Genomic DNA, 12,424 nt, shown 5'->3' on the forward strand with positions numbered 1-12,424 from the left:
TGTTTTATACTCCTGTGTAGCATTACATTTGAAGTACTGTAGCAACAACTAAAGAAAAGAAAAATTAAATGAAAAATTTTGATATTGGTAAGGGATTTTGACTGTAATATGAATATGTGAAAAGAGATACTTAAAATTTTCTTGTAGTTTAACAACAAAATGTAGCTATCAGTCTTTCATTCAATTCATGATTACTGTTTCTAGGGGGTTTTTTTTGGCCCATCCCACTCCCCCTCCTTTTTTGTGGCAAGTTTTGTTAGAGGCTAAAAGTGAATGGAAAAGTCTTTTTTTTTTTTTTTTTTTTTTTGTGAGACAGAGTATCATCCTGTTGCCCGGGCTAGAGTGCTGTGGTGTCAGCCTAGCTCACAGCCACCTCAAACTCCTGGGCTCAAGCGAGCCTTCTGCCTCAGCCTCCCGTGTAGCTGGGACTACAGGCATGCTCCACCATGCCCGGCTAGTTTTTTCTATATATTTTTAGTTGTCCATATAATTTCTTTCTATTTTTAGTAGAGATGGGGTCTTGCTCTTGCTCATGCTGGTCTCGAACTCCTGAGTTCAAACAATCCTCCTGCCTTGGCCTCCCAGGGTGCTAGGATTATAGGCGTGAGCCACCACGCCTGGCCAAAAATCAAATATTCTTAATAAAATTTATATCTAAATATTTTTGTTAGATAGAAATAATGGCAAATGTTAGAATATTATTGAGAAATTCTTTTAAATTTATTTTTTCAATTTTTGTGTATATTCATGGAGTACAAGTACAATTTTGCTACACTGATATATTGTACTGTGGTGAAGTCAGGGCCTTCAGTGCATGTATCACTAAAGCCATACACATTGTACCTACCAAGCAACCTCCTATTATCCCACCCACTTCCCACCTCCACCAATACATTTGATATGAAAAAAATTGAATTAAATTTGTTTTAAATATCTATAGAAAACAGTTGATTTCACAAAATATACAGAAATTTTCGGCTTCTGCCCATTAAGCATTAATAGTTACAGGAACTGATGTTTTGCTGTAAACAACTCAAAAATCGGGCTAAAAAAAGAAAATGAATTGTGACCAGATACTGTTAAACAGTATTATGATCCCTGAGAGAAGGGAAACAAATGAAATGAGCCCTACCATTGTTCCAGCCTGCTACCTGGGGATATTTTCCAGGTCAAAGAATAGTGATGGAGAGATCCCAAACAGAAATATTGTCAACATACACCTCATGTTCAACAGTGTAGAGGAAAACATGAACATGAAAAAAATGGAAGATATTAATATAGAAGACTCAAGTTGAACTTTAATAGATGAAATTGCAGAATGAAAAAGATGATAACTAAATTGAAAAGGTGAGTGGATACAATTAACAAGAGTAATTAGTGCTTTAAAAAGCAAATCGGTGAACTAAGAATGGAAACTGTTCAAACTAAAACACGAGAGGAAAAAGACTGTAAAAACGCATCAGAAACCTATGGAACAGAATCAAGCAGTCTAATATATATATTATTGGAATATCACTAAAGGGCAGAAAAAATTTGAAGATAATGAAATTTTCCATATTTGATACAAACTCGAAACTCATAAATGTAAAAAAAAAAAAAAGTTAACAATTCCCAAGCAATAGAAACATAAAACCACACAAACCACATCATATCAGATTGCTGAAAGTCAGTGATGAGTACAAAATCTTAAAAAGTAACCAGAGAGAGAAGATATAACATAAAAAGGAACAAGAAATAAGAATGGCAGCAGACTTCTTACTGTACGCCATGCAAACTAGAAGACATCTCTAAAATATTGAGATGGAGAGGTATCTCTAAAATATTAAAAGTTAAAGAAAACATATGTCATACTATTTCTCTCTAGCACTTCTGTGTACAGGCAACAATTGGAATTTGAAATTTAGAATCAATATTATTTACAATAATAGAACATGATAGACTTAAGGAAAAACTAAAATATGTATGAAACCTAACAAGGTATTACTGAAGAAATTAAAGCAGACCTAAATAAATGGTGAGATATGCAACTTTAATGAATCAGAAAATTCATTATTGTTAAGATGTCAGTTCAGCCCAAATTGTTCTGTACGTTTAATGCAATCCCAATCAAAATCCTAGCAGCCTTCTTGGTAAAAGGTAACAAACTGATTAAAACCTTATATGAAAATGTAACGACCTAGAAGATGAAAACAATATATAAAAGGAGCAAAGTTGGGAGACTTACTCCACCTGAGTTCAAGACTTACTGTAAAGCTGTAGTAAAAGACGATGGTTTTGACATAAGGATAGATAACAGATCAGTGGACAGACTAAAGAATACACACGTGGTCCATTGGTTGACAACAGGCATGCCATGGTCATTTAATAGGAAAAAGTTTTTCAACAAATGTTGCTCGACTAACTAGAGGGAAAAGGTGAACCTCAGCACTTACTTCACACCATATACAAAAATTAACTTAAAATGGATTGTAGACCTAAATACAAACACTAAGAAGGCATCTACAAGAAAATGGTGTAATTATGTTGTGTAGAAAAGTGATACAGGATTTTAATGAGCTTAAATTTGTCTCAAGGTTTTCTTAACAAAATTCTAACTTAAAATATCAAAATTGTGAAGTTGGAGTCAGGGTCAAAATGGCAGAAGATGATCTGGCTCAGAGTATTTTATAACCATAGCATCATTTACCATCATTGCCTTAGTTTACAAAATTTGTGGTAAATATTGCTACTGTATATATCACTATATAATAAAGAATAGTGTCATTTTTTTAAATAGCTTTATTACCATCTTCAATCTTTAAGAGAGTATCTGTAAGTGTCTTAATGGGTTTCTTTCAGTTATACGTTTCATTTTTATGAAGGCAAGTTTCTGTGCTCAAGTGATAATTTGTGCATTTTATACATTTATGTCTATTGTATATTTATATGTTGGGATTCACTGTGAATAGATCCCTACTCAGTTTTATTGGTCTACTATTGGATTTTCATGAACTTTTGGTCATATCGTTGACTTGTTAATACCTGGGGTTTCTTTGGTATTTGGTTTTATGATCGCCATTTCCTCTCAAATTGTTCAGTAAACATGTTCTGAAATGTTAAGCTAGAGGAACTCTACTAATTGCATGTTTAAGCCTGATGATGCATGTTTAGTTTATTTTTGTTTTTAATTTTTTTTATTTTAGTAACAATGATGATGTTATGTTGATTTCTGTGGAAAGTCCTAATTTGACAACTCCAATTACATCAGATCCAACAGGTATCTTAAGTTGATTAGAATATGATCATCAAATTAGAAAGCCTTAAATCAATATTTGTTTGAAATAAATAATTGAATATCTTTTAATTAAAAATTTTAAATGTACTCAAAAATATTCTAATTTATATAATTAATATTACCTAAATAAATGATTTCTCAATAAAACACAAGCTTAAAAAGAAATGTCAGTTATATCAGCCTATGGCCTGTTTTGTTACTGTGTTTGTTTAATGACTTTGCAAGTTGTAAAACTGCTTAGCTTTCACATACACTATTTTTAATTGTTTGCCTTGGCCTTCTGGTGGTGGTAGTGGTGGTTTGCTTTTTGCAGTTTTTTTTTTTCTATTAAGTTATCTCATAGTCTACTTGAGATTTAAACTTTATTTATTATTTTCTTTGATTGTTTTTAACTTGGTTTTTTTGATAGCACTTTTGTTACTTTCTAGAGTTTATGTCTTATTACACTTACATAAACAGTTTTAACCTGAAATTTCCAGTGATAACTTTTCTCTTTTTTAAAATAGCCATCTTGTTTGGCTCATAATTTCTAATCCAAAATTTCCCATTTTCATTTCATTTTTTTACTGTATTGTAGTATTTGTATCTTAATTTCAGAAAGCTTTGCCTCCACTTATATAGCTACTTTATTGTTCCCACAGTTTGGGCTGTTGAGATTGTGAATCAGTTATTAAAGATGTTAAACACTTATCTGAGGCTTCCTACTGGTTCCAGGAAGAGCGCTCCTTAGCTATCTCAGGCAATTTATTCTAAAGATATTGTGAATAAAAAATGTGCATTTCCAAGTATATTTTCTCAAAAGCTAAAATCATTTTCAGATTTTCAAAAAAAGAGTAATGCAGTTGTAAAGAAGGGAAAAAATCTTTTGGCCCAAAAACTCTACCTTTTTTTTTAATTGGATCGTCAACCTTTGGAATAGGTAAAGTCAATTGAGTTACTTCTTATGATTGTATAATTAGCATCCCATTGTGTTTCAGCATTCATATATTACAAAGTCCGTAAATTAACAGTTTAATAAGCTTGTCAAATATATTCATATTTTAATAATTTTCTTTCAGATATTAGAAAAATTATATCAGGAAATTCCAGTGATCCATCTAATGCTGAAACTGAAGTTATGGTAGGTAATACTGTCTCTGAATACTGTTCATTTAAACGTGTTAGTTCTAGGAACTTTAGTGTTTGCTACATTACATGTTGGATGACTTAAGTCATTCTTCAGGAGATTCATTCTCTGAGAAATTAATGTCTGACTAGTTAGCCTAACCAGGTTCCAATTCAGCTTACACATTGAAAAGCAGACAGCTAATGATGAACATATTTCACAACCATACTCATTTATCAACTTCATTTAGACTGCCCTGTCATATTCTCGGAAACCATATAGTCTTTTATAAGAGCTTTGTTTTTCATAGTAGAGTTTCATAGTAAAGTAAATCATAAGAGATTTAGAGAGTGTTCAATCTCTTGTTTCTAAATGATGAAGTTATGTGTTTCATTTTTAAAAAACATTTTTAGCTATTGAGGCACAAACCTTATGTTTTAAACAATTTTTCAGGCTGTACAGAAGAACCTTCCTTCTGTAATTGATTTGACAAGAGAAGGCCTATGTAACTATAACACAGGTAAAATATTTTTTAATTTTTCTGTTAAAAAAGGGAAGGGTAACAACTCAAGACTCACTGGACCCACTTTTACGGAGTTTTAGTGTATTACTATGCATGTGTTTATAGCTCTATGCAATTTTATCATGTGTGGATTTGTGTAACTGCCACCATAATCAAAGTACAGAACTATTCTATCAGTACAAGGTTCCCCTATGTTACCACTTTATAGCCACACCTACCTCTTACCCCTAATCCCTGGTAACCACTAATCTGCTCATCACTGTGATTACATTATTTCACAAATGTGATATGAGTGTGATAATACAATATGTGTCCTTCTGAGATTGGTTTCTTTCACTCAGCATAATTTTCTTGAGCCTCATCCACATTGTTGTAGCCGCATATCAGTAGTGTTTCCTTTTATTGCCAAGAGTAGCCCATGGTGCAGATATATCATAATTTATCCATTCACCCAATGATTTTTTTTTTCTTCCAAAAAAAATTATTTTATTTTCCTGCACTCCTTTTTGAGAATCCATTCACCCATTGAAAGACATCTGGGTTGTTTGGGGCTATTATAAACCATTACAATAGCAGCTGAGAGGATACACACAGAAACAGGTCTGGGACGTGACATGAAAATGTAGAGGGAGAGTGACAACAGTGTGCTCTTTCTCAGATTTAAGTCAAAAGAAGTGAAATATAATCATCTGGGACTGGGAACCAGTTATAAGGCCTCATCCAAATTTAATAAAAAGTATAAACTCACATATCCAAGATGTTCAATAAATTCCAAATAGGATAGACATAAAGAAAACCATACCAAGATACGATATCATATTGAAGTTTCTGAAAACCACAGATAAGCAGAAAAACAAAGATACAATATAGATAGGAGAACAAAGAATTCACAGAATTCTCGGTTAGAACAATGCAAACCAAAAGGCAATCAAATGACATCATTAAAAGGATAGGGGAGGCCGGGCGCGGTGGCTCACGCCTGTAATCCTAGCCCTCTGGGAGGCCGAGGCAGGTGGATCACTCAAGGTCAGGAGTTCGAGACCAGCCTGAGCAAGAGCGAGACCCCATCTCTACTTAAAAATTAGAAAGAAATTATCTGGCCAACTAAAATATATATAGCAAAAAAAAAAAAATTGGCCGGGCATGGTGGCACATGCCTGTAGTCCCAGCTACCCAGGAGGCTGAGGCAGTAGGATCGCTGAAGCCCGGGAGTTTGAGGTTGCTGTGAGCTAGGCTGACGCCACGGCACTCACTGTAGCCCGGGCAACAAAGTGAGACTCTGTCTCCAAAAAAAAAAAAAAAAAAAAAGAATGGGGGAAAATAACTGTCAACCTATAATTCTATATCTAGCAAATGTGTCTTTCAAAAATGGAAGCAAAATTAAGGCTTTTTGAGACAAACAAAATTTGTTGCCAGCAGACCTTTGCTATCAGAAAAAAAGGAAGTTCTTCAAGTGATAATAAAATGATAAAAGATGGAAAGTGGATCTACACAAAGGAATATAACACCTTATTGTAGAGTTTATGTGTAGAAGTTAATGTACCAAAGATGGTCAGAGGAACAGAAGTATGCTGTTTTAAAGGTCTTCACATTGTTTGAGAATGGAGTGGTATTTGAAGGTAGACTATGATAAGTTAAAGATACATTGGTAATGCCTAGAGCAACAGTTTTTCTTTCAAGTGGAAGTAGAGCTAATAAATCAATGGTGGAGATAAAACAGAATTTAAAAAATATTCAGTCTAAGAGAAGCCACAAAAAAGCAGACACAGAACAAATGAGACTAATAGAGAATAAAAGGCAAGATGATAGAGTTAAACCTCACTATTCTGATAATAAATGTAAATGGTCTAAACACTCCATTAAAAAAGCAGATATTATTAGACTGGATAAAAAGTAAGACTCAACTATCTGATTAAGTATAAGAGATGTGCTTTAAATATAAAAATGCAAATACATTAAAATTAAGAGGATAGAAGATAAACCATGCAAAAGCATGCAAACACTAATCATAAGAAGGTTACAGTGGCTGTATTATTGGACAGGTAGACTTCAGAATAAGTAATAAGAAAGGCTGTTTCATAATGATAAAGCAGTTATTTCATCAAGAAGACAAAGTACACCTACATGTATATGCACTTACTAGTAGGGCTCCAAAATACCTGATGCAAGACTGATACGAATTAAACGATAAATAGAAAAATACATAATTATAATTGATAGAGATTCTAACACTCCTTCTCAGTATTTGATGCAATTTGTAGACAGAAAGCCAGTAAGGCTATAGAAGCCTAAGCAACACTATCAACCAGCATAACCTAATTGACATTTATAGAACATTAAACTCAACCATAATAGAATTCTTTTACGTGCATATGAAACATGCAATAAGATAGATCAGGTTCTCATAAAACAAGTCCCAGTGTATGTAGAAGAATTGTAATCATACAGAATATATTCTCTGACACAACAGAATTAAACGAGTAGTCTATAACAGAGATAGCTGGAAAATCCCTAACTATTTGGAAACTAAATACACTTCTCAATAACCTCAGGAGCCAAAGAAGAAATCTAAAAGTGAAATTAGAAAATGCCGTGAACTGAATGAAAATAAAAACAAGCATATCAGACTTTGTGGAATGCAGCTAAAGCAGTACTTAGAGGGAAATACTAGCATTAAATGTTTATATTAGAAAAATAGAAGGTCTAAAATGAACAATCTAAGCTTTTATTGTATGATGCTAAGAAAAGAAGAGTAAATTAGACCCAAAGCAAGTAGGTGACACGTCATTAAATCTTAGGGGTTGGTAAATAAGCACAGGAACATATCCTCAACATCATTATTCATTAGGGAAATTAAGACTATAATGAGATACTACTGCATACCCAAAAGAATGGCCAAAATGAAAACTACAAAAAATATGAAGTGTTGGTGAGGATGTAGAGCAACCTTGGATTCTCATGATTTTCATTCAGGTAACAATGTAAAATGATAAAATGACCTCTGAAGTAGTTTGGCAGTTTTCTTAAAACATTAACCATACCTTTACAGTATGACTTTATATTTTACCAAAAAGAAATGAAAACCTACATCTACCGCAGACTTTTACGCAATTGTTCATAGCAGCTTTATTGATAATAACTAAGAACTAGAAACAGTCCAAATGTCTATCAACAAGTGAGTGGATAGATTGTGCAATATCTATACAACTAAACACTAAATACAAATGAACAAAATATTGATATATGCAACTACATGTTGCATATATGATTCAGAAACATTATGCTGGGCAAAAGAATTGTACATGCTCTATGATTCAATTTATGTGGAATTTTACAAAAGACAAATGTAATCTTTGGTGACAATACACCAGTGGTTTCATGGGGTTAGAGTGAGACAGGGATTGTGACTGAGAAAGGAATACTAAAGAACTTTTGGATTAATAACAATATTCTGTGTATTTTGGTGATGGTTTCACAAATGTTGTATATATTTGTCAAAACTCACAGAACTGCATACTTAAAATGGGTATAAAGTGTAAATTATGTCTGAATAGTTCATTTCAAAAATACAAACTTTAAAAGCCATGCTTTCTTTGTTGAGAATTCTCTTAAAAAAGAAAAACAAACGAAACCAAACCATGTTTTGGCTGGGCGCTGTAGCTCAGTTGTAATCCCAGCAGTTCGGAAGGTGAAGAGGTTATCTACATAACTTGCAGATTATGATTTTACAGATCTACTTCTAATTAATTAAACCAGTATGAAAAGACAGTACAGATTCTCTTTGAATTAAGACCGTAAAGTCATTACTTTTTCTGGTAAGATTTTTTTAATACCAGTAAATAAAGAGACTAATAATTTAACTTTGAAACACAATGCAGAATCTTGTTCATCCTTGTGAAAAAAAAAAATACAAATAAAAATAATTCAATTTGGGGATTCATAAATTACATTAGTTATATCACTAGTCATGCAATGGACCTAAAATGTTTTTTACTCCTTCTTAGATATGTTCAAATTTCTGGAACTTTTAGCTATCCAACTCTAATATTTTCTAACATGCAGCCCCTTTTCTTAACCATATTTATTCTCCCCAGTTGTTTTTAAACCATTCTTGCACCTACTTATACCTTCTTTCTCTCCTTCCCACCCACTTTTTTTCTGCCCACCCCCTTTTCCTCTCACCATCTCTCTCATTTTCCTTTCTGTCCCTCCTTCCTCCCTCCTTTTCTCCAGTCCACGATTTATACCTAATTCCTTCCAGATTAACATAGACCGTATCAGTAGAGATTTCTTTAGCTCTGGGGGGTCGGGTGAGGGAAAAAAGAAAAAAAAGAAAGAAAGAAAGAAAACTTCCAGCCTGCATGATTCTTAGTTTGAATTCCTAGGACTTATGTGTCTCATATATTCATACATTATAAATGGCTCTGTGTTTGTGGACATCCCTGTTGGCCTACCAGAAGAGAATTTGCCTCTAAGATCATTGAGCAGGGATCCTTCTCCTATGTGTAAATGTACCTAGTTCCCAGTTGCATAATGACCAAAGTGTTTACCTTAAGAGGAGAATTTCTGTCACCCTAAATTTAGGAAAATTTTCTGGATTTGGTACCTTTGGGCCTTGAACTTTTATCTAAAGTGTATCTTCATATTTCACAGTCTTATAAATTTAGTTCACATTTAATTACTACCCAAGACATAAATTATTTGCTTAAAGGGTATGGAATTTATTATTACAGATAAATTTTACTTTTTAAACTTTCTGTCATTCACAGAACATCTAGTATCCACCCCGGAGTCACCTTCAAAAGCTGTTTTAAACTCAAAAGAAACAACCCTAGTGCCACAAAATACAGACCAGGTACTGATATGAAGTGCTCTGTAAGGGATATTCATTCCAAATTGAGTGGGAAGTGCCTTGTTTTACTCTGAAGAAATATTTGGGTCACATTTCAGCTTAAAAAACACTTTAATGTGCTTTTTAAAATGTGCTATTGTGAATTTACTTACACAATTAAAATAATTTAATTGAATTTTACAGAAGCTACAGAAATTAAAACAAATACATTTTTTTCATCAACAAATTGGATAAGCATTTTTATTTTAAAAGCAACAGTCATTTTTGGTAAGAGTAGAGAGAAACATGCTCTCATGTACTGACACTTTTTCTGTAAAGTTGTATAATGTTTGAGAACACAATTTAGAAGTGAGATGGAATATTTATCCAGAATGTCTGAGACCTAACCCACTCTGGATTAGTGATGTTCCAGAGCGTAGAAATCTTAACCCCGGACGAGGCTTATGTTTAAAAGACAGGATCCAGCCTCACATAATTCTTGAAATATCCTTTTATTATTTTGACAAAAGGATTGAAGAATGGGAAATATATATTTTTACAACTTCTGTTGACCACTTTAAAATAATTGGTACCCACCAAACCAGCTTGCTAAACTTCTTTGCAAATGTGTTTTTAGGTTCTTGAGTCCTTTGAGCACCTACCACCTCTCCCAGAACCACCACTACTACTACCTGAACTGGTGGACAAAATCCGAGACACACTTCCTCCCCAGAAGCCTGAGCTCAAAGTGAAACGAGTTTTGAGACCCAGGGGCATTGCCCTGACTTGGAACATCACCAAAATCAATCCCAAGTGTGCTCCTGTGGAAAGCTACCACCTCTTCCTGTGTCATGAGATCCCTGATGATAAGCTGATTTGGAAGAAAATTGGAGAAATTAAAGCTTTACCACTCCCAATGGCATGTACTTTATCTCAATTTTTAGCTTCCAACAAATACTACTTTACTGTCCAATCGAAAGACATTTTTGGGCGATATGGACCATTTTGTGATATAAAATCTATCCCTGGGTTTTCTGAAAATCTTACCTAAAGTCTTTAATAATTATATATTGTATTATATGTTGTTTTGTTATACTGGAGTCGTTTGTTTACAATATTATTCTAAGACTGCCATTTTAAAAGGCCAGTTCAGATTGTGAACCCTTTGTATAGGGACAGTCCTAGTCTATATTTTGTAAATGGCTTATAGTTTCATGAATTTCTGATTTGTATTAAATATGTACTTACAATGGATATGTTATAAAGCTACATTATCATGGACCCATGTCACTAAGGAGTATTATGAACAATACCTTTGGTGACTATGGAGCTGCTGCTTATATGAGAAAACCCTAGGATACAAGCAGCCACTGTCTCCTCTGGACAGCTTTCCCGCTTGTGGTCAGTTTAGTTACAGGAAAAATTGGCTTTTTACTGAGGCAAGATCATCCTGGGGGTGCATCTCCACCAACATTTTGTAAAAATGTCTTCCCTTCTATTCAAATTCTGAGTGGGTTATTAATTTGTGCCCCTCATCGTCTTTTTTTCTTTATGGCTTTTTTTTTTTTTTTTTTTTTTTGCTCTGTCAGTCATTTGGGGAAATAGTCTGGAGGTTTTCCCTAAATCTGTTTGTAGACTTAGATGAAATAAAATTTGTTAAACATTGTATACTGTGTACACAAAACCATACAGTATCTCTTATAAAAGCATTATCCACCCTGTTTCAGTTGAGGAAAATGGAATTGTCCGCCTTAGATTTAAGGCTTTCATTTGCTGATTCCTCAGTACTACCCTTAGCTCATTTTCCAGCTACCATCAGTCCTCAGAGAACATAACTAAGGGTTTTATGCGTACCTCTACCTGCAGGAACACCGAAGCGAAGCTGTGACTAGTATGAGCAGCTCAAGAAACTCTGAACATGTGCACGGAGTCTCTATAAGTATAAGTCGTCAGGGCCCAGTAGAGGTAAAGTTTGGGTAACTAATACTGGGATGTTGAGAAACAAAAGTAGCCCTCACACTGTGAAAGAGTGGCATTGTTTCCTGGTACACAGTGAATGTGAACATTGCAAAATATCCTCCCCACCCCTACCCGTGTATCTTCTAAGCCCGATTCTCTAGGCTTCCTGGTGATTCCATGAGCCAGGCCTTGGAGGCTCTGAGATTTAAAAAATGAACAGGGAATGGTTTTCCTTGGCATTTAAATGCCTTCACATCTTCTTAATAAGTAAATGTTTGGTTTTTTTTTTTTTTTTTCCAATCTCCTGTCTTTATAAAAAAACATTACGACTGAAAGAGCCAGATTCTGAACTGTGTTTGATGAGAGGAATTGCCCCCTGTGAGGTTTGGTTTCAGGCTCAGAGCAGCGAAGGGTGTCCTACGGTACAACAAGGAACTCAGCTTGGGCAAGGATTTCACCCTTGGGTTGACGTGGACGAGTGAAGCCCAAAGACCTGACATCATAAACAAGATTTTGGTGTTCATCCCCGAGGTGAAACCATGCCCCCAACCAGCAGGCCATGTGGAAAGAGGTTGGGTGCGCAAGTCTCAAGCGGATGAACCTTCATGGTCACAAGAGGAGGGAAAAAGGCTGATTGCAGACATCTTGGAGGTGGTGAAGCAAGAAACGTCAAAAAGCATCACTGCTTCTTGCCTTTTGGAGAGGCAGGGACAAGATTCTCAACCGTTAACT

General features: G+C 34.4%; 1 protein-coding gene across 14 annotated transcripts in view; it reads left to right on the forward strand.

The window, feature by feature from the left end:
• ATF7IP2 (activating transcription factor 7 interacting protein 2) overlaps nucleotides 1-11,401 on the forward strand; it is a 42,825-nt gene extending 31,424 nt beyond the window's left edge. For 12 of the 14 annotated variants that reach the window (XM_045542569.1, XM_045542565.1, XM_045542571.1 and 9 more), the window contains 5 exons: nucleotides 3,183-3,256; nucleotides 4,333-4,394; nucleotides 4,833-4,899; nucleotides 9,672-9,757; nucleotides 10,371-11,401. In XM_045542569.1, the coding sequence (XP_045398525.1) occupies nucleotides 3,183-3,256; nucleotides 4,333-4,394; nucleotides 4,833-4,899; nucleotides 9,672-9,757; nucleotides 10,371-10,784 (703 nt within the window). In that variant the 3' untranslated portion in view covers nucleotides 10,785-11,401. Of the gene's footprint in view, nucleotides 1-652; nucleotides 1,348-3,182; nucleotides 3,257-4,332; nucleotides 4,395-4,832; nucleotides 4,900-9,671; nucleotides 9,758-10,370 lie in introns of those variants that run through there. The other 2 variants (XM_045542579.1, XM_045542578.1) reach the window with 2 other exon arrangements.
• The last annotated feature ends 1,023 nt before the right edge of the window (nucleotides 11,402-12,424 follow it).

The sequence above is a fragment of the Lemur catta genome, chromosome 2 (genome assembly GCF_020740605.2).
Source record: "Lemur catta isolate mLemCat1 chromosome 2, mLemCat1.pri, whole genome shotgun sequence".
In the NCBI taxonomy this organism is placed as follows: Eukaryota; Metazoa; Chordata; class Mammalia; order Primates; family Lemuridae; genus Lemur; species Lemur catta.